The 20,501-nt window shown below is 37.9% G+C and overlaps 1 protein-coding gene and 1 long non-coding RNA gene across 2 annotated transcripts in view; one reads left to right on the plus strand and one right to left on the minus strand.

Moving 5' to 3' along the window:
- TACR3 (tachykinin receptor 3) overlaps positions 1-8,448 on the minus strand; it is a 35,538-nt gene extending 27,090 nt beyond the window's left edge. The window contains exon 1 of the mRNA XM_014940603.1: positions 7,863-8,448. Coding sequence (XP_014796089.1) covers positions 7,863-8,338 — 476 coding nt within the window. The 5' untranslated portion in view covers positions 8,339-8,448. The remainder of the gene's footprint in view (positions 1-7,862) is intronic.
- LOC106887180 overlaps positions 1-20,501 on the plus strand; it is a 152,535-nt gene that overhangs the window by 95,509 nt on the left and 36,525 nt on the right. The window lies entirely within an intron of this gene.

Here is a 20,501-nt window from a genome sequence, read left to right on the forward strand (position 1 = left end):
TTGATTAACCCAGGGGCACATGTGTTGCTCATGATGAATGGCTGTCGTGCTTTGAGCAGGGAGTAACACTGCACTTTTTCTGGAATCAGGACTAGCATCCAAGGCCTTGCTTTTGGGTAGCTCTTAAAAGAAACCTTAGAACAGGAATGGTGAAATTCTGAAGTGTAGCTGAGTTCTCATAAATAGTGGAGTGCTTTCTACTTGAGGGACATTTTGGTAACTAACAACAGGCTAGATTTCTATAAGTATGCAATTGATTTTACACAATGTATACCTATGCATGTTGATAGAAAATGGATAACATTTTTCTTTGGTCTGTCTGTTAAAATGATGGACTAATTGACTTGCCCTGACAGAAGGGCTTTTCTTTCTCCTGTTCTTTGAATACGATCTACCTGGGCTATCAAGGACCAATCTTAATGCAAAGTCTGCAAAACCAGCTCCATCTGCACAGACTACAACCCACTCTGTTGTTGCCTGCACTTCTGACACTGTCATCTGAATGCCTTCTTTCTTGTTTATGCAGTTATTTTGAAATAATTTGATTTTAGGTAAACAGAAATGTATGTATGAATGATACAAATTTATCTCCTGGATGGTAAATCAGTCAGAAATACATACATATAGGCAATAATATTGAAGAAAAAAAGAAAAGAGAAAAAACCCCAACCCTTGACTATCTTTGAAAAGTACTGCAGGCTACATTACATAGTAAACCACAGATACATCTTTTGATAGTTTTTATTAAGCTAAAAGTACAGACACTGAGAAAATGTATTTAAGGTTAAGAGTCTGTCTAAAATGAACTCCTCATTTGACCATATGGTTTGAACTTGTCAGATGATGTTTCCTGGAACAAGAAGACTTGGGGCTAATCTCTGTTGTAAACATTGCTTATGGTCCTCAAGATAATATTGGCATGACAACCTTGGTTTTTTCAATGCATCTTTTGAAAGCAGTTTGTTAAATAGAATATTTACTCAATACAAAACAGAGGAAAAAATAGCCATTATGCCTATATTTAGTCCCAAACTGTCTCAGCATGGTATCATTAACATAACTCTGACATGAATTTTGACCAAACCCCAAAAAGATTCTGTCTTTTTGCCTGATCATTATGAGTTTGTACCATAGCAAGAAATGGATTATTTTTGCTGTGTCTCTGACAGTCTGAATCTTGTAGCTGTTACATCAGGATGTTCTGTAGAAATTATTTCGCCTCTTTTCTCAGAAAGAAAGGAGGAGAATTCTTAAACCCAGAAAATCATTTTAGGCTCCTGTAAAGAGTCCTTTATGTTTCACCTCTTGATTTTCAAACCCTTAATACTTTCCTGTTCAACTTTTTCTCTCCAGTTCTGAGGACTAGTATTTTTCAGAGGGCATCCTTCATACTGGAATCCAGAAATATGATGTGCTTCATCTGAAAATACAAATTGGTAAACGAAGAGAAATGGGGAAGGGATTTCCTATTTGAATTCCGTGATTTGACTGGTGAAGCAATAATAGTGACAATAGTGATAATTTTAAAAGCATATCTTGCTTTATATGCATCTATGCAGTGATCAAGGCTGATTCATGATTATGCAGTCATCCATTAGTTTGGAAAAAAAAAGCTGTATTGAACTTCAGTTTAGGGGTGGGGCAGGTAGAGTTTTGTGTAGTTATGTGACCCCAGAGGCAGGTAAAGCTAACTAGCAATAGAATGGCATCTTGTGGAAAATGCAGCAGTGAGTTTACAGAAACTCCCTTCATCCATTTCTTTGGATGAAACTATTCTCAGATATGAGGGGGAGATTTCTCTGGTGAAAATAGCCTGTAAAGCACAAGAAACCTGAAAAGAAACCGGTGAGTTGAGCACAAAGCACCTGGTGCCAACGACGTGTACAAGAATGTGAGCACCAGTATACATCTTCTTGGCCTGCATCTTTTGCGGACTCCACTATCGTATGACCAAAACATAGGGTCATGTCCTGAGCACTCCATATCCTAACCTGTTAGACATATTTGAGGTAGTTTTTTCACATCCACGTCTCCCTGTGCTTCAGTGTTTCTGAGCACACGGGACAGGTAACAGATACTTAACTCCCAATCCAGATAATATTGTTCTACAGCAAAGAAGGTTGCATATAGCTTGGCAGGAGTATCAGTTTAAAATATCTGTGGCACGTGAAAGCCTTGAGAATAGGAACTCATGCAGACAGATACCAAAATTCATTCTGCAGAAAAGCTAATACATTTTTCAATGTGCCAATTGCCTACTTCAGAATTTCAGTAATAGATTCACTTACAGGGCTTGTGGTGCTACTTCGTGACAATAATAACTGCTCTTACAGCATACACTTGAAGAGGATGAAGAGCCTAAGTGATATTTTGAGAATCTGAGTGTGTACACATGATGAATTTAGGTTTCATTTGATAAAATGAATCACGCATTTATGCCTCATAACTGTCTTCTGTTCCAAGTTTGTAACATATTCCTTATGCTGGAGTCTAATGAGTGTATAGAGGGATTATTAACAGCCATCAGTTACTGAATAATGTCATAGAAAAACTGAAAACTGACCCACTATATGTGTACTTCTGTAGACATATTAGAAGTCTAAGAAATAAGGTGGGAAACTAGAATGATGAGTTTGAATAAGGATATGGGTGTAATAGGCATACCAGAAAGTAGGTAGGAGGAACATTACACTGCAATAATAAAGTTCATAAAAAAGAGAGGAAATTGTGCAAGAGGAAGAATAAAACTGATTGTTAAATATAGTTTAAAATCAAGTTTAATAAAACAAATGTATTCATGAATAATATAGAATATTATGGTTTGACACTCCAAGCATGACTGAAAAAATAAACTTCAGGATTATACACTTAGCTAATTCAGAGTAATAATGATGATATTCCAAAAGAAATCACAAATGCTGTGATAGAAGGTAACACATTAATAATGGATATCAGTGACTTCTGTGCAGCCATAAAATATAGTCCTGGTCAACTTTAATGACTGCTCTATGGAGCATCTACAAGGAGAAGTCCAATGTAAACAAGGGGCTTTTGAGTTGGTCCTGAACGGTGTCTATGGTCAGGCTTAAATGTTACTATTCTTTGAACAGTGTATAGAATATGGCTGGTTTTAACAACTTGGCAGAAGCAACAAAATCCAAAAAAAAGCTGCTAGAAAGTGTTTCATTTCAACAGGGGGAACTATAAAATCTTGAGGAAGCTTATTAAAAAGAAATGATAAGGGCAACCCAAAGGAAACAGAGACTGCTAATAACAAGAATAAATCATATTCTGAAACATGGAGATTCTCTAATTATCAAATATTTTATTAGTGACGGTCAATTTGATTTTGAGTCTGGTGTTTAGCAAAGTGAGCGTAGGGGTGTTGGGAATGAGAAAGCTGAGCCCATAGCTCCTGGATTCTGATTCTCATTCTGCTGCAAATTGATTATTTGATTTTTCAAGCAAATTTTAAAAAACATCCATCCCAATAACTATGTTATCCATGTCAACAATGTGGTGCTGTTTAGTCATGCTTAAGTGAGCTGTCTATGGGGTAGCAAAGTTAAGAGTGCTAGTATACCTGTCTTTTCCTTCTAATTTTAATAGCCTTATTCCTTCTAAAAATAAAGTTGCAGGCACAGTTCCATGGAATAAATACAAATAAGAAGTTTCATAACAGATCTATTGGAGTAGACAAATGTAAAATAAAGTTCTGTATCTGCCTGTAGGCAAAAAAAAGGGAATTTCTTTCTATCAGAAGGTCAAAAAACGGAGGAAAAGATTAAGTCATTGAAATCATTACAGGACTTTGGGACGTGATCAAGTTTTAAGCTTTAAAAATGGTGATTTACTTTGGTAATCTCCTAATTTCAAGTTAGTTATCAGATTTTAATTATTAATGGCTCACTGAGGCAGCAAATTGTAACAGCTCCAGAGTTTACATCAGCACAGCATGTGAGGAAAGTCTTGTGATTAAAACAAAGTGCATGAAAGTGGAATTCTCTTTAACATTAGAGTTTATTTTGTCATTCTTCTATTGCAATACCTTTGACTCCACAAGTAGCTGAACGGAAAAATGGGCTGGGATTTTTGCAGAGTATAGGGCTAGGATAGATGGCTAACATTTGGCAGAATCTGATCTTTAGAAAGGATTACATCAAAGCCATCATTTTTCCTTTCCTAATAATTTGTTAAAAAAACAAGAACATAGGTCTTTTTGATGCTATTATCTTGACCCATGTTGAGCAGCAGTAAGCCTTGTAGGCTGTTTTGCAGTAATGCAGAGCATTGGTGCATCATAAATGTAATTTTATTTACATTTATATGAAATATTGGCATATATGTGCCATTCTTTTTGCGTTTAAAGAAATCTAATATATAGTAGTAACCCTTCAAAAACCAAAGTTCACTTGCAGACTAGGAAGAAAAGAAATGGTAAGATGTGAGTAGGATCAGCAGCTACTCATTGTCACTGTTAGAATACCTTGTTTAATTCTAGAGCAGTGGCTTTTGCAAAGAGCTAAATTTGTTGAAATGAAGAAATCATTATGGAATTGCTGAGAGAAGAATGATTCAGAAAGTCATAACAGGAAAAAAAAATGCATAAAAATATACTAAGTGCTCTACTGGAGCATGTTATTTTATGCTATATTGCTACATTTCCGAACTTCCACTTTAACCATCAAATACCTGCAGAGAATTTCCAAGCCTACACAAGGAACTAGTTGTATAATGAGGCAATATTGGGATTGAAAATTAATTGCCAGCATACATGAACCACCTCTTATCAATGCCAAGAGCTAGTAGGAAGGAACAGTGGGTCTTCAATGGCCAGGGCTAAATAGCTTAAGTTCTGCCTAAGTTCCTGTCTTTTATGAAGTAAGTACAGTGAAGTAAGTACTTTTAAGCAGTACAGTGTAAAATCTGTGCTGCTTCTGATACTTGAGCTGGCTTAGTTAAAGCTACCTGTGGCATCTCTGCACTAGATTGCAAACAGCCTCCTGGAAAAGAAGTAGAAGGCAGGGGAGAAAGACCGCCAGGAAAGGGTAGTCAAAAGTGTGAATAAACCCACATAAATTTGAGTCTATATTCAATGACCAGGTGGTCATACAGCAGTCTTGGGTACCTTCATACGCAGCTCCAAATGCAGCACACAATGTCAGTCCAGTAATTTCCCAGTGCACACAACTTAGACAGCGTGGCCTACAGAATCAGGTGTGAAAGGAAATGTGTTCTGCCTGTGACCTCTGCTCAGTGATATCTACAATCATGGTGGCTCATGCACACTCTGTGAACATTTATAAGTTCTAAAGCGATCAATGCAGCATATCACAACATGCTTTTTAGTGAGTTTCAACCTGTGACCTTTCAGTATTTTGGGATGTTAACAATTTCTACTGGAAAAATCATCTGATACGATCCCATCATTTCGGTTCCCTCGATAGCTTTATCCTAATTTGTAGATTTTTCTAATTTTTATTAAATCTTTAAATTAACATGAATGAGTAAGAATGAGTTTACTGGGTCAAAACTAGAGTGTCCTGTCTGAAGCACTGGCTCAACTTTTACTGGAGGCAAATGGGAACCAAAATTTTAAAAGATGTCCACACAGCAGACCTGTGCCCTGGAATGTCTGTACATCCAAGGACATTCCTTGGGATTCACTTTGACCTTCAGTTTTCCTCTTGACTCTGCAGAACTGTTCTGCAGAGGTAGTTGGGAAATGGTTAAAGGTACTGAATACATGAGGTATGATTTGGTACAAATGCAAAAGGAATAGCAGTGTGAATAGGGAAGGAGGGATAGAATGCCCTTCTGTTTGTTTTACATGATGCTCCTTGGTACTACAGAGAGCTCACCTAAACACAACTAAACATTGTTCGCTCTGCTCCCCAAAAGGGAAGATATAGATTTGCCTTTGGGGGCGGTGAGCTTGGAAGATGTGGTGGGATGGAAATTGTGATTTCTTCAGGGGATTTTCAGACAAGAAATAGATCAGTAATTGACTCATTTCTGAGCACCAGTGCCTCACATTGCTAAACCAAGGAAAACATGTCCAATATATCTATATCTGAACATTGCACTTCAGGCAGTGTGGAGCAGAGCTATTCTTTACTCAGCCCGGAAATGCACCCTTTGGATTCCCAATTTGTATTCACCTTCATTTCCTGTTTTCTAGCATAAATTTAGGAACTTTTGAAGTAGTAAGTACTACATCTCTGTGGATGTTTTTGTCACTGAAAAAAAAACTTCCTCAGAGCATCCTAACTGCTCGGCTAATTACATGATTGCCTGCAGCAATAACAGTTAAATCCTCAGCGTCAACTTAAACCCCCTGAAACACCTCAAGATAGATGAGAATCTTAAGCTAAACTCAAATTGACAATGAAAGAAATCTTTACCTGGTTAAAGATAGTATTACTGGCTTTACACTACCTCCTCCATTATTAATGGGAACTAAGAGTTGGGAACAAGCTACATCACTAGCAGGAGGAAGGTGTACTGATTTCCTCCTGTCTTCACCCCTCCCCGCAGCAGAGAGGTAGAGAATTGCTAAGAATCTCATTTTCTCTTTCGTTTTTAGCTTTATGGAACAGAAATGCATATGGCTGAGAATGCCACCTAGAATTTGCAATTTGTAGGGCCAACAGAAAAGCATTATTATGAACTTGCCCACAGCACAGACAAAAGGTACAACAACTTTTCCCACTCTGTGCACCTGGAAATGAAAAATAATGTTTCAGAAGATGGGTTGAACCTTATAAAATCTAAACTACCGCTGGAAAGTGCTGCAGTTCTGCCAGGTCAAGTCAGGCAAGATGCAGAACGTGATTTGAATATGTAGAAAGGAGCTTTGTGAGTAATTTCAGTGCATTGCTAAAAGGAAAAAAAGATCTGAAGTCCAAAGCAATCTGGTTTTCTGAATGAAAATTCAGGAATTTATTTGATTTCTAAAGAATGGGGTAAGTTATCTCTCCAGCAGGAAACGTGAAAATGATTATAAAGAAAAGAACATTTCCTAGGAGAGACTCACAGCACCTTCTGAGAAAGAGGGTTCATCAAAGCATCTCTGTTGGAAATCTGACAACTACATCTTCCCTTTACTCTATGAAGACTACAGCTGTCCTATTCCATTATTGTCAAGAGCACAAGGGTAAAGTGTTTCCCTGCCCTGTTTCATTTCACAGTCACAAAGGCTTGTTTTGCTGCAAGTAATCAGAAAAAAAAAATCAAGCACTTTGAAACCGTGTTCTTACCAGACCTCTGGATATGCACAGATGGCAATGTAAATAGTCTCATTAGTTAAAATCAGGAGGAACCAAACAGCTCAGAGCTGTCTGTGAGAAGAGTTATTAAAACCGGAGTCTGAAGTGATTTCTGAGGAGGAGGCAAATGCCTCCGCCAGCTGCAGGAATACAAAGAGGAGGGAAATTTGAAATCCTCTCCCTTCACACACAATCTCTACAACTCCTTATCAGCTTGAATTAGATGACATTGAGTGAGGGACATATACTGTTTTCACAGATGGGGAACCAAAACCCCGAGCAATGGCTGCTCTTGCAGAATTAGTATTAAAAGGCAAAGCTCAGAGAGCAGCTAAGTCAAACACACAGAGAAAGTGTTTGTGGTAAAAGAAAGCAGGAGAGTAATGCCAATAAAAAGCTGAAAGAGAAAAACCAAAGACAGGGAGAAAAACAGCGTCTTAGGGACAGATCTTAAAGAAGTACAGAGGAGCACAACCAATGAACTATTGAAGGCTCTGCCTCTCATCATTTAATGATTGTCATCTCCGTATTTTAATTTCAGTAGAGAATTTGATCTCAATCTCTCGCCCCAAAACTTTTCCTCTCTTTTCTCACCTGTCCACAGCTATTGCTGTCATGGAGTAGATGCTGGCGAAGACAGCCGTGATTGGGAAGAAGTTGTGGAAGCGGCAGTAAGCCTCCCCAAAGTACCACTCGCTGTGCAGCGCGTAGATGAAGTTGATGAGAGTATTGAAAGCAGCCATGGAGGCATCAGAGAAGGCCAGGTTCACTAGGAAGTAATTGGTCACTGTCCTCATGCGCTTGTGAGCCAGGATAATCCAGATGACAATGAGATTTCCAAAAACAGCCACTGCCACCACACCGCCGTAAGCGAGAGACCACAGAGCAATGCGCCAAGAGGGTTGCACAAACTGATTGGAGAAGTTGGCTGCTGAGGATGCTACAGAGAGAGAAGCATTTCCAGCTGGTGCTCCCAGTCCCTGTTCCCAGGAATCGCCCGCCGCAGCAAGGCTTATGTTCCACCTGCTGCTCATGCTCACGTTCCAGTCAGCTGTGGGAACAGAATTCATCTTGGATATTCCTTTTCTCTCTTTCAGGAATGATGTGCCTCTCCCACCTCCCTTTCCCAACCCTCCAAAATCCCCACCAACAGATAAGGAAAGGAAAGAAAGAAAAGGAAGTAAGGCAGCCCAGCAGGTACTGGGAAGGAGAAAAAGCTTTCGTTACAGTGTTCAAACTGTTAGAAATGCTGTACCAGCTGAGACAGGAGAGCTAACTGTGGGTAGAACAGCATCCCATTCCTCCTCTGTACGGCCACCTCTTGCTTTTGGTTTTGCTGAAGGAGAAGGGGACTGGGAGCCAAGGCACATTTTATAGGCTTGTGAGTTCCCAGCGTCATGAAGGGAGTGGAGCAATAAGCTCGGTGGGCTGGTAAGATAACACCTCTTTCTCTCTGTTCTCCCTCCTCCCCTTCGATTTCATTCATTGCCAGCAGCAGGCACTTTCAGGAGCTGGGAGAGCGCCAGGGGGAAACTGAATTCTCGTCTCGTTTTTGTTGAGATATTTGTTTTATATTGCCTTTCTTTAAGTTTCATTATTGCACTTCCTTTCCAAATAGTCTTTTTGCCCTGTCTTTGCAGGGCTAATTAGCTGGCTTAGTTGAACATCCCAGGACTGAGACTGCTTTTTATTAAAGCTGTTTCTGGATGAATTTATTTCAGATGAATTCAGATCTGCTTTTTTGCTGTTGTCATTTCAGTCAGTATATGCTTTCCTTTTAACCATTCCGTTAACTGCATATTTGGAATAGTGACCTCTTTCAGATAAAGAAATACATCCTGCTGCTCCCTAATTACATTTTTCAATCTGTAATATGTAAATGACATCAAGAAACATTTATAAAATTGTGACTATCTTTTTCTTACAGCACTAACTTTGATGCCTGTAAAGCCATTTGCATGTTTGGCAGACACTGTTTTTTGTTGAAACACTATGCAGCCCTAAACATAGATGTCCACAGATACAGGTAAAATGATAGGGGTTTATTTTCTTTGTATCTTTGAAAAAAAAATTAAATTATTTTTACTTATTTGCATTAATTCCACACTTAGTACTATTATTATTTTGAGTAAACAATATTTTTATATGCAGTGATTTCTATACTGGTAGAAAAGGGTAAATGAGGAATTTGACACCTGGTGTTTTCACATCCAGGAAATCAGTTTTCTTATTAAAATGTTAACAGCTAGCATTGAGAATGCATGCTTTGTGCAAGGGTTGATTGCAAGGGACTTCAGCTACAAACCTTTGTATTCAATAGGCTGTAGTCTTTAGGGAGAGAGTCTGTTTTAGTGCTGATCTGCTCCATGCTTCAACAATTTAGAACTACTGCTTGTCATCAGCAGAGATCTCCACTGTATCACATCACAGCAGTGGGAGCTGTTCAATACCCCTATCAGCAATGACACATTCTACATTTTTTTTAAACAAAAGCTTCCTACAAAAATCAAATATTCCTGTGTGCCATTGCCTCCCTGCTGTATTTATTCAGTGGAAGTAGTGTCTGCACTTTAATTGTCAGATCTTCACTGCAGTTTTAATTTGAATGACTGCAATTGTGGCCATTTCTATATGCTTCTCAGGTCTTACCAGCTGACACAACCCCAAGCAGCAGCCCACTCCAGTCTTAGAAGCTCTGCTGAAAACCACCCTTTGCTACAGCATGTCTAGAACCTCCCTACCCCGTGTCCTTCATCCTCTTCCTGGAGGTGAGTCTGAAGAAGGGAATAGTAGTTCACACTCTGTTTCTCCAACAGGCTTTGTGCCGTGTTCTCAAGAGGTCCCACAGTAGGAAGCACAGAGTCAACAGAGACTGTAGTAATGCTGCATGGGTTGAACCATTCTTTAAGTTAGCTTAAAATACAACAAACTGTAGGATATAGTTCTCTGCCTTTTAGATGTGTATAGAGGGGGCTTTGAGGTTGAGTAATGCAGGTGCACTCTTCTGGTAAAATCAGTGGGATGCTGGCCAGAGGGTTAGTAGCTAGGGCTCCTTGTATCATATTGTCCAAAATAGGCCAGTGGGATAGACTGAGAGAATCTCATACCAGGGCAAAGAAATCTGACTTGTAATAAATGATCTAAGTCACAGGCAAATCCAAGTAAGAAATTGAATCAACTATGGTAAAGAAAATCTCTGTGAATCTGAACGTTGAAATAATTGAAATGGTGGTTCCAATGAGTGAGGAATACTAGTCTGAATAGTTATAGCAGACACTTTGATACACTCAACTCTTGACTCTAGAAGCTTCACTTAAGATTTTCATATGGCTATGAGCCAGAAAGCACAAACCCAGCCTTGTGCTCTGTACCTTTCCACCTTTATGCCTAAGCTAAAAACTCCAGACTTGTGTCCTTTTACTAAGCTGATGTGTTTTCCGCATTCCTACACCAGCTGGGGAATGTCCTTGAGCCCCATGTGCTTCTGTTGCTTCCACCCAGCTCTCCCAACCTATTTCCTCCTTTTCCTCAATTTCAGCAGAGACACAGGGATCTTCCTTCTTGCACACAGTACTGTAAGGTGTGCAGCAGAGTGCTAACCTGTGGGAACAGCATACAGTACAGCATCTGCAGTAACTTTCCCTGTATAGAAACATAAAGGATCTGTATTTGAACTATTTGCTCTGCATAATTCACGGAGTCACATTCTGGTCTTGTGTGCAAATTCTTGTCTAGGGTGCAAATTCTTTTTTAGGGTGAATCCCCCTAAAAATGTGCAATATGGGGTAGTCCTGCATCAATGCTGCAAACTAGGGGCCATATTTTGACTTGGAGAGCAGGAGTCTAATTTCTTGTTCCTCTTCTCTCACAGCAATGAAGCTTTTTCTAGCTCTCTGTCTTGGAAAATTGCTTGCCATTGTGTTCTGGAGAGACCATTCCCATATGTATTTCCCTAATCCTTTACAGTGCTCCCAAGGGAAATTTTTCTCCTCTGGACATTCCTAGTCACAGGATGAAAAGTTAGTACCAAAGCTATCAGTAAATTGAGTCCTTGAGACTTAGTTTTAACAAAAAATCATGGAGCTTTCTATATTCTGTGTTTGTGAAATGTCAGCCAGACCGTTCACACAGCATGTGAACCAAAGTGTCAGCTTTGCAGCATAGAAATGAAAGTATCATTGATTCCTGTCTCAGGAAACTGACAAAACATTCCATTCCTGTAGGAAACTTTTCATAGGAACTGGAACTGTGCTCTTCCATATCCCCTCTTCTCCATGCACAAGAAGAGAAACTGCGATGTACCGTTAGCACAGTTCCATAATGGACAACCAAGATTTTTCATTATTCACTTGCTTAGTAAGGGGGATGCTGTCTGTTGTGTTGCAGCAGGTATCCAAATCTGGCAGAAGAGGTGACAGAGTATCTGGGGCTGTTTTGTTTTGAGAAATGGAACACTGAACAGCACAGGGCAAATGTCGAGCAACTGGATAGACCTCCCCTGGGGCACATGTATGATTCCTTTTGGAGGCAACTGTAAAAATTTGCTACAATAAATTCCTCTGTGCTCAGCTTTCATTCTTTTCAGCTAGTGGAGCAGTCTGGTTCAATCAATTGGAGCAAACCAGGTCTTCCTACATCCAAAATAGCACAGCAAAGAAATACATTGACCTGCCCTTTAGCACCTGTCTCACTAGCATTTTATTTAACTAATCAAGGAAAGAGGTTAGGCAGCCAGTAATTGGATCTTGCCTAGAGAGGAAATTCAGTTGGACAGTGAAGTCAGCTGTGCTCCTCCATCAAAGTTTGTGTTGATTATACCTGTACTGATGAAATTTGGTCAGCTGAAGGTCATCAGCATTCAGTTTTTCAAATAAGTTCCATAGCAATTTTGGTGAAAACATTTGTATTAATAACTTGTGTGTAGCAAAACCTGTTTGACTGTGGTGAAACTTATGCAAAGGAGCAGTACAAAAGACAAAGATCTGTGTTTTTTCTCAGTCTCTTGTAGAAAAATAAGATAGTTGTAGAGAGTAATCATTCTTGCATTTTATTCTAAAACTGTTACAGGTACATGATTTCTTATGTTAACTTTTGGCAATTCCAGCTTAAGCGTATTCACAGTGGGAATGTTTCATTTTCCTCCAGGTAAGACAGCACTCAATTTTAGAGTGACTGCTTTCTGGTCATCTGCTATTTCCTGCTCTCTTTTGCCCTTCCACTGATAGCTACTTTGCACTTGTACAGACAGCTGTGGTTAAGCTTATGGCTATTAGCAGTTCCCCATTTCCAGCTTCATAGAAACACTTAAAAATGTGAAATAAATATCCAAAGTGTGATCAGGAAAGTAGCTGTGATTGATTGTAGTTCTTCCTTTTTGTTATGTAGCTTGAAGCTATTTTTTCACAGTTCCAGCAAAACCTTTCCTACTGAGCCCAGCATGGAAGATAAGATCTTGACTTAGCATCTTGACTACAAGGTAGATTTAGACATTATTCTGTTCTTTGCTATTTATGAGATCATGATTTAATCTTCTACAGGTCTTCTGGTGTACTTGAAGTTTTCATCTGAAGTCACTCTCCCACTAAATTCATCTGTGCACTATGGGAAAGAGAGCCGGTCCACAGTAGAGCACAAGCAGGGATCTGTAGCACAATAGCAGTGTACACTGTGTAACTATTTAGCATGAGTGCTAACACAGTCATTGTTAATTAGGGCAGCTCTGTTTCACAATACCTGTCCCCTGTGGTTCCTTTCTTTTGTATATAGCACTGAGGGCATTGCTAAGTTTGCTTTTGTTTTTAGATTTGCTTGCTTGATTAGGTTTAGGCTAACGACCTCATTCCCTGCCTCCTTCCTCCAGCCCCCAGCTGGAAGAGACGATCCTTCAGCAGCAGCTTTGGTGGTCTAAATTTTTTCTTGAGCTTTGATATCTCCTGTTCATCAGCCAGTCATGCAAAGTTTTAGCTATGGCAGGAAAAGTTTTGCAATTTAAGGATGCTCAACACTGTCCTATTTATTATGGCTGCTTGGATTTTGAACAGTTTGCTTTTATTTGTGTGGCTTAAAACACAGCTGGAAAACTCAGTATGAACTTGGTTTCTGATTATTGCATGTGAATGCAAAAGTCTTCTTCCTGGCATCCGCGGAAAATGACTCAGTAGGATACCAGGCAGCTTCACAAGCATGGGAGTAAGGAAGGATGTTGCAGCAAAGGGATAGGCCAAAACCAGAAGTATTGTATGTGGCTCTTCATCGTAGTTAGAGGGGGGCAGAAGGGTGGGGACAGTTGGAGCCAAAGAACTGATTACAGACAAGTTTTCTTCTGGAATGGGATGCTGAAGTAAAACTTCACTGAAACTACTTTTAGAATAAAGTAAAACTCAGCAGTTCTAGGGATGACTTATGGGAAAATTACACTAAACAGAAACAAATACTACTTTGAATTATAGATAATATTCACAAATTATTTGATATGAGAAAACTTTTATTCTTCTTTGAAGAAAGAACCAGTAGGATTTCTTCAGCCATTGAGAGTTTGATCTTCTGATCCTCCTGAAAGTCTAAATACACTTGGTTTCCATTGTCACCAGCATAGCTTAGCCTTCTGTTTTTTAGCTGCTGCAGACAGGACACGACTGAAGGGGTTGAATAGCTGGTACAGTGAAGTGCCTGTGTCAAAATGTAATTTGTAGGGCACAGTTCTGTGAAAAATAATTCTTATTCATTTGCTTTCCTGATCAGCGAGGGCTTTGAGAGGAAAATACATTATACAAAGAGTGATACTAGCAATTTTTTGGAAAAAATTAAGTGGATTGATTCAAGTGGTTCTTCTACCTGACAGCAGTATATCTGGAGAGGAAGTGAAGGCAGAGTGAAATGGGGCATGATATAATAAACATTTTCTTGGGCTATTGTGATCAGTCTTCTTTCCTGCTCTTATTCTTTTTCTCTTTACATTCTTTGTTGCAGTCCCTAACAAAGATTAGTGTGAAATCTTCACTGAAATATATATTTTTTTCTAACCATCGTACATTCTTTATTTTCTCCAGTGGGGGGTAAATTATTTGCAACTGTAATTCCAGGTACCTTTGTCTTCTCATCTTTCTCCAGTTGCTCAAGTACCTGTCAAATGTCATAGGTGAGATGAACTAGCAACTCAGATACATGTATGCACTCATACATGTTTCCTCCATTCTACTTTTCTTTTAAATTGTTTTAATATTTTTTTTTTTAAGTTACAGTTGACAAATTATACAAATTATACAGTCACAGAAATCAGATGAAAAGAATGTGTTTTATTAAATCTTGGAGGTTCTGGACCTAGTTGAAACTAATGGGTAGCTGCTGTTGCCACCTGAAACTCCTGTGGTCCTGTTTGTAAGCCCACTAAAGTCAATAGAAAAGACACCTACTGGCAACACAATTTCCTCTGGCTCCTACAGCGCTCTTTCCAGTAATTTATTTCCTTCCAAATGTCCAAAATAAGGGGGATTTTATTAGTGAGTTTTCTGTCTCCTGCAGTTACTGAATATATGTTATATATAATGAAATATTCATACATAATGAAATGCGTATTTTAAGGTCTTGAGCAAGATGAGGAGATGTGAATGGAATCATAGTAACTCAGTGCTGAGTGGAACCAGCAAATAAGGTTTTCAGGTAGCTTTATCCACGTTATTCATAGAGCACAGGTGATGCGTCTGTGTTTCACTGTTATCTGAAGAGTAAAACAAGAAGGCTTCTTGACTTTGCTTTTTAAAAACAGGAGACATCAACTTACTATCATTCTCATATCAAGAGAATATTCAACATTATTTGCTTCCTTCGTTAAAAAATAATTTTTATGGATTGCTCTTCATAAGGCATAACAGGCAATTCACAGGTTTAGAATACTATCTAGAGAGTATTTATAAAGAAAATAATATAATCTCATCCATTTTAGAAGACTGTCTAATGGGAATGCTTATATGAGACCATATTCTGGCAGCATAGAAATAGTTAGTTACTCTTGTCTTTGTTTTATAAGTTAAAGAAAAAAAAAAGGTATAAATTGGCACATGATATTACTACATCCTTATGACTTTTGCCCCAAAATAATTTTAAATTCTAAGTGCTAGAGCAGGAATTGCATATGTGGTAAGCATACAATGACTTAGTAGAAAAGCTGTACCTGCACATTGTATAGCAAATATAGGAGAGAACCTTTTGACAACATAGTAAATTTTGTGTGTCTTGAAATGTATCTTTTTGCACGGGAAGTAAAAGATTAAAATAAAAACATTCTTGGCTACTCTTTCAAATGTGAGAAAACATTAGCTTTCTCCTGTTTTGCATTTTGGAATAAGATTCACGACCTGCCTGCTTCAGAATCCAGTTTTTCATCTGAGACGCAGGTGGGGGGGGATCTGAACATGACTTTTCTGCCTCTTAAATCACCATCGTGGCCTACGTGCTGACAGTGTCTTGTCCTGTTTTGTGCATTTGCATGTGTGACTGTCAGTGGAAAAAAACAGCCGTCAAAACTGGTACACAAGGATGATGGTATTCTCATGGCATTTTATGACAAACATTCTATTTCTAAACTATGGAGTCTCTTAACCCAAGAGGTCTTCTAGTTAGTTGGTTTTCAGCAGAAATAGTAATTTAATTTATTTTTCCAATATATAACATCATCTGCCAATGTAGAGTTTTATGGAACCCATTATTGAAATAATCAGTGTGTTAATCACTGTTGCCAAATGTAATTTTTTTCACTGTCTCTTCTCCCTAATGCTCAGTTTCTGTTTCTCTGTTGTGTGATCTTTCTTCTTCCTTAGGAATTGGAATGGAAGGAAAAACAACTATGACCTTATCAGTGAAATTCAATTTCTGGCTTCAAGAAGTCAGTCACTCTCTTGTGCCTTTTCTGCAAACCGTTGGACCATCTCATTTCTGCTAGGATATATATTTACAAAAGAGTTCTTTTTAATTTGATTTCCTATATTCATGTTGAAAGAAGATTATTTATGCAAGAACATGGATACTTGCCATTTGCCTTTCATCATTCAGAATTAGATTTTTTCAGCATGAGAGGACTCATTCCTGCAGCCAGCCCAGGGAGTGACACTCTGAAGTTGACTGGCCAATGGTTTATTGACAGCTGAAGATCACATAGTTGTTGATGTTTAGCAAGCTGTATTACAGTCCAAAAAATGTGAGAAAATATGACTGATTACAAATTGACTTCAAGATTTTAGGTCATTATGACCCCCAAAAAAGCTGTCCTAGGAAAAGCAAAAAAAGAGGATGAATTATGAAGAGGGTAATTTTGTTAGTTTTTCTAATGGAAGATTTTGTAGAGTGTAGTTTTTCCTTCCTCCAAGCTTTCCAGACAATATGTACTTTCTCCCAACAGTTTGCTGTCTGGTTTTGTAACTTGCTACTCTGTTTCTGCCTGCTCAGTAAACTGTTTTTTTAAAAACATTCTAGCTTTATTCACAAGAAGCTTATCTGCTACACTCATATTTCTATATTGTTAGAGTTTAAGGAAAAGCATAATAATTGCATTTTGAGGCTTTTAGAAAAAGTAAACAATCTCATTTAGTATCTATAACCTCTGTGAAAAAAAACCAGATTAACCAAAGCAAATTAAGGAATCAGGAAGAATTGAATAGTACGAGTAGTAGTAAGAACTGAGAAGTCCTATAGCACAGTGGATCCCAGATTAACCAGAGCAAATTAAGGAATCGGGAAGAATTGAACAGTACAAGTAGTACTAATAACAGAACTGAGAAGTCCTATAGCACAGTGGATCATTACAGAAAATAAATTAATTTTAAAAAGAGTAGTCTAAACTCTTCACAGAAGTCACTGTGAGGAAGAACGAAAGGACATGCTCATTCTAGGTTATTCATTGCAGCTTCTGATATCATTTACAAAGGAAGAACAAAAGGACATGCTCATGCTAGGTTACTTATTCATTGCAGCTTCTGATATCATTTACACTGATGTTGATCCAGAATTACTCTGATTTCTGGGGATTTTCTCTAAAAGCCTGCCTTTCAAAGTAAAGAGCAGTCAGCTTTTAAGTAAGGTTTTAGTTTCTCTTTAGTTTAAGGAAAAGCATAATAATTGCATTTTGAGGCTTTTAGAAAAAGTAAACAATCTCATTTAGTATCTATAACCTCTGTGAAAAAAAACCAGATTAACCAAAGCAAATTAAGGAATCAGGAAGAATTGAATAGTACGAGTAGTAGTAAGAACTGAGAAGTCCTATAGCACAGTGGATCATTACAGAAAATAAATTAATTTTAAAAAAGGGTAGTCTAAACTCTTCACAGAAGTCACTGTGAGGAAGAACGAAAGGACATGCTCATTCTAGGTTATTCATTGCAGCTTCTGATATCATTTACACTGATGTTGATCCAGAATTACTCTGATTTCTGGGGATTTTCTCTAAAAGCCTGCCTTTCAAAGTAAAGAGCAGTCAGCTTTTAAGTAAGGTTTTAGTTTCTCTTTTTATCTTAGCCATCATTTAAAATACTCAAAAATTTCTCACCAAAAATGAATTGTACTGGAAATAATCCAGGAAGAGCAGATATCAGTGAGATATGAATCAGGGATATGAATTTATTCTCTCATTAATGAAGTTTTACTGGAGAATCAGCAGCGTTCAAGAAAGTGTTTTCTTACTAGCCTCTGTGCTTTTAACATGGCAACTCATGAGCAGAAGATTAACTATAAGTAGCTTCTAATTAGAAATTATTTTCAAAACTATTTCCTGATTTTTTTTGTTGTTGTTGTTTTGGACTTTTGGTGACAATATTTAATTTTTCAGCTTTGTATAAGCCTTAGTTGTGCTGTGAAGAGGAGTGGAGTGAAGAGTAAGGCTATTTCTCACTTTTTGCTTCTTTGAGCACACAGTATTTTAAGTATGCTGGTACTGCTTCATCTGTATCAAGAAAGTGTTTTCTTACTAGCCTCTGTGCTTTTAACATGGCAACTCATGAGCAGAAGATTAACTATAAGTAGCTTCTAATTAGAAATTATTTTCAAAACTATTTCCTGATTTTTTTTGTTGTTGTTGTTTTGGACTTTTGGTGACAATATTTAATTTTTCAGCTTTGTATAAGCCTTAGTTGTGCTGTGGAGGGGAGTGGAGTGAAGAGTAAGGCTGTTTCTCACTTTTTGCTTCTTTTAGCACACAGTGTTTTAAGTATGCTGGTACTGCTTCATCTGTAGCTGCCACAGATTCTTCAGGTGATATAATGTGCAAATTGTAGAAAAATGAGTGAAGTTGTTCTAGTTTTGTCTTAGAATGGGATAGTGTTCCTCTTGCCTTTTCTTTCAATTGAGCTGACCTATTAAATCAACATTTTTGTGCTACATCAGCCCTGTACAGTATTCTGTACAGCCTAAACCCAGCAGTTTTTGGTTTTGAACATGTGGAATGAGCTATCTTTACTCAAAAAAAAAAAAAAAAAAAAAAACATTCTGTACAGCTTAAAACCAGCAGTTTTTGGTTTTGAATATGAATATTTGAATATTTGAATTTGAATGTGGAATGAGCTATATTTACCCAAAAAAAAAAAGGAAGGAAAAGTATATTCTTAATTAATCTCATGCTTTTTCCTAGAGCTGTGGCAGGCAAAAGGCGATTGGTTGCTGAGCATTGAACTGGGTTTGTGGAGACCTCAGCTTAGAGAAATCAGTTCCTTTCTGAACTTCAAAATTCCCATCCTCCTAATCTGCTTTGTAAAGTGCTCTGACAATTATCAGTTGCGTCAACCAAGAGATGCTGTTAAGGTTGGAAATAAGTAATTTTGTCCCGAGCTTTTCTGTGTATGCCACTCTTGGCAAAAAATTGGATTGCTTTTTTATGCACTAAATCACAAAACCTTTCTCCTATTTCTAGTGTCAGACAGGCTTATTTGGCAGAAAAAGAATCTTGTTGCAAATGAGCTGACCTTTCTCAATAATTTAGTATCTTCCAGAGGCATTGTGAAGACAACAGAGAGGAAGGCAATTAATTTTCTGAGGTGAAATGACTTAGACTAATTTATTTTTTGTGGATGCAACATATATCACCAGATGAGTTTTGAACAAGCAGTACCAAAGAGGGAGGAACAGGCATGAAAGCAAAAAGTAGTAACTAAATAAAATTTATAAGGAATGCATCTTATTTATTTAGATAAGCTCCAAACATTAGCTTTCACATTTGGTGGCTAATTATTTTGGAACTTTGTGGAAGGTATTTAGATTTTTATCGTGTCCTTTTTTTTTAAATTTTGTTTTATTAGTTCTTAAGTAACAATGTGGCATATATTGTTTTCTGATTTACTCAGTCTCTCTCTTATGTGAAGACAGATCTTTCATGTTCTTTAGCTCTGCTAAAGAGCTCTGCTGTACTGTGCTATACTAAACCACACAGTACTATACTATAGCTAATATTGACAAGAGTGGATGGCAAAATTCCTCTCCTTGTGTGCTCTTTCTAAAGGGATGATCATTTTTCATTTATGAAGTGTAATTACCATATTGCTTAATCACTGGTTGGTTTCTCCATTTATCCTGTCCAGCTTAATGACTGATGTTCAGTAACTGGGCTTGTAGTCATAAATTACAATGCCAAGTAGAAACTGCAGAGCAAATGCTTTCTTGTATTATTTCCATGAGCATGAACACGAGCACAATTTGATCCCACAACTTTTGTTATTTTCTGTAATAATAGGAAGATTTTTTTCATGTGGAAAACTTCCCTTTATACAAATTTTCTTTATTTTTTTACTCTTTATTTTCTAAAAACACCCTTGAAAATGGAAATTTTTCTTAGCAAAAAGTTTCCTTAAAGGTGTCAAGTTGCCTTAAAATATTTGCTTGCTCTTCTGCTTCAGTTACAACCCCTCACAAGGATTAAAAAAACAGTCAACCCTACCTTGCTCCTAGTTCCTCACTTCTGTGGTGCCTGGGTGAAAGGCATTCTGCCATAAATCTTGCGTGGTTGTGTATGTGTGTAATAAATGTTATGCACAGACAAAAAATACACGCATACACATAGAACATTAATTGAATATACTACTGATGGGAAAGTTGTGGAAGGGTACATCTGAGGAAGGATTGGGGCATTTGGCTACTACTGCAGCTCCTGCAGGATATGACGTTCCAGTCTGCGGAGCTGCCTGTGCCTGCCACTTCTTGCACACTACTCAAGTGGCAATATTTCAGTTCTCTCATTTCTCTCTTATCTTTTGTCCA

This window comes from Calidris pugnax, unplaced genomic scaffold (genome assembly GCF_001431845.1).
Source record: "Calidris pugnax isolate Ruff unplaced genomic scaffold, ASM143184v1 scaffold34, whole genome shotgun sequence".
NCBI lineage: Eukaryota > Metazoa > Chordata > Aves > Charadriiformes > Scolopacidae > Calidris > Calidris pugnax.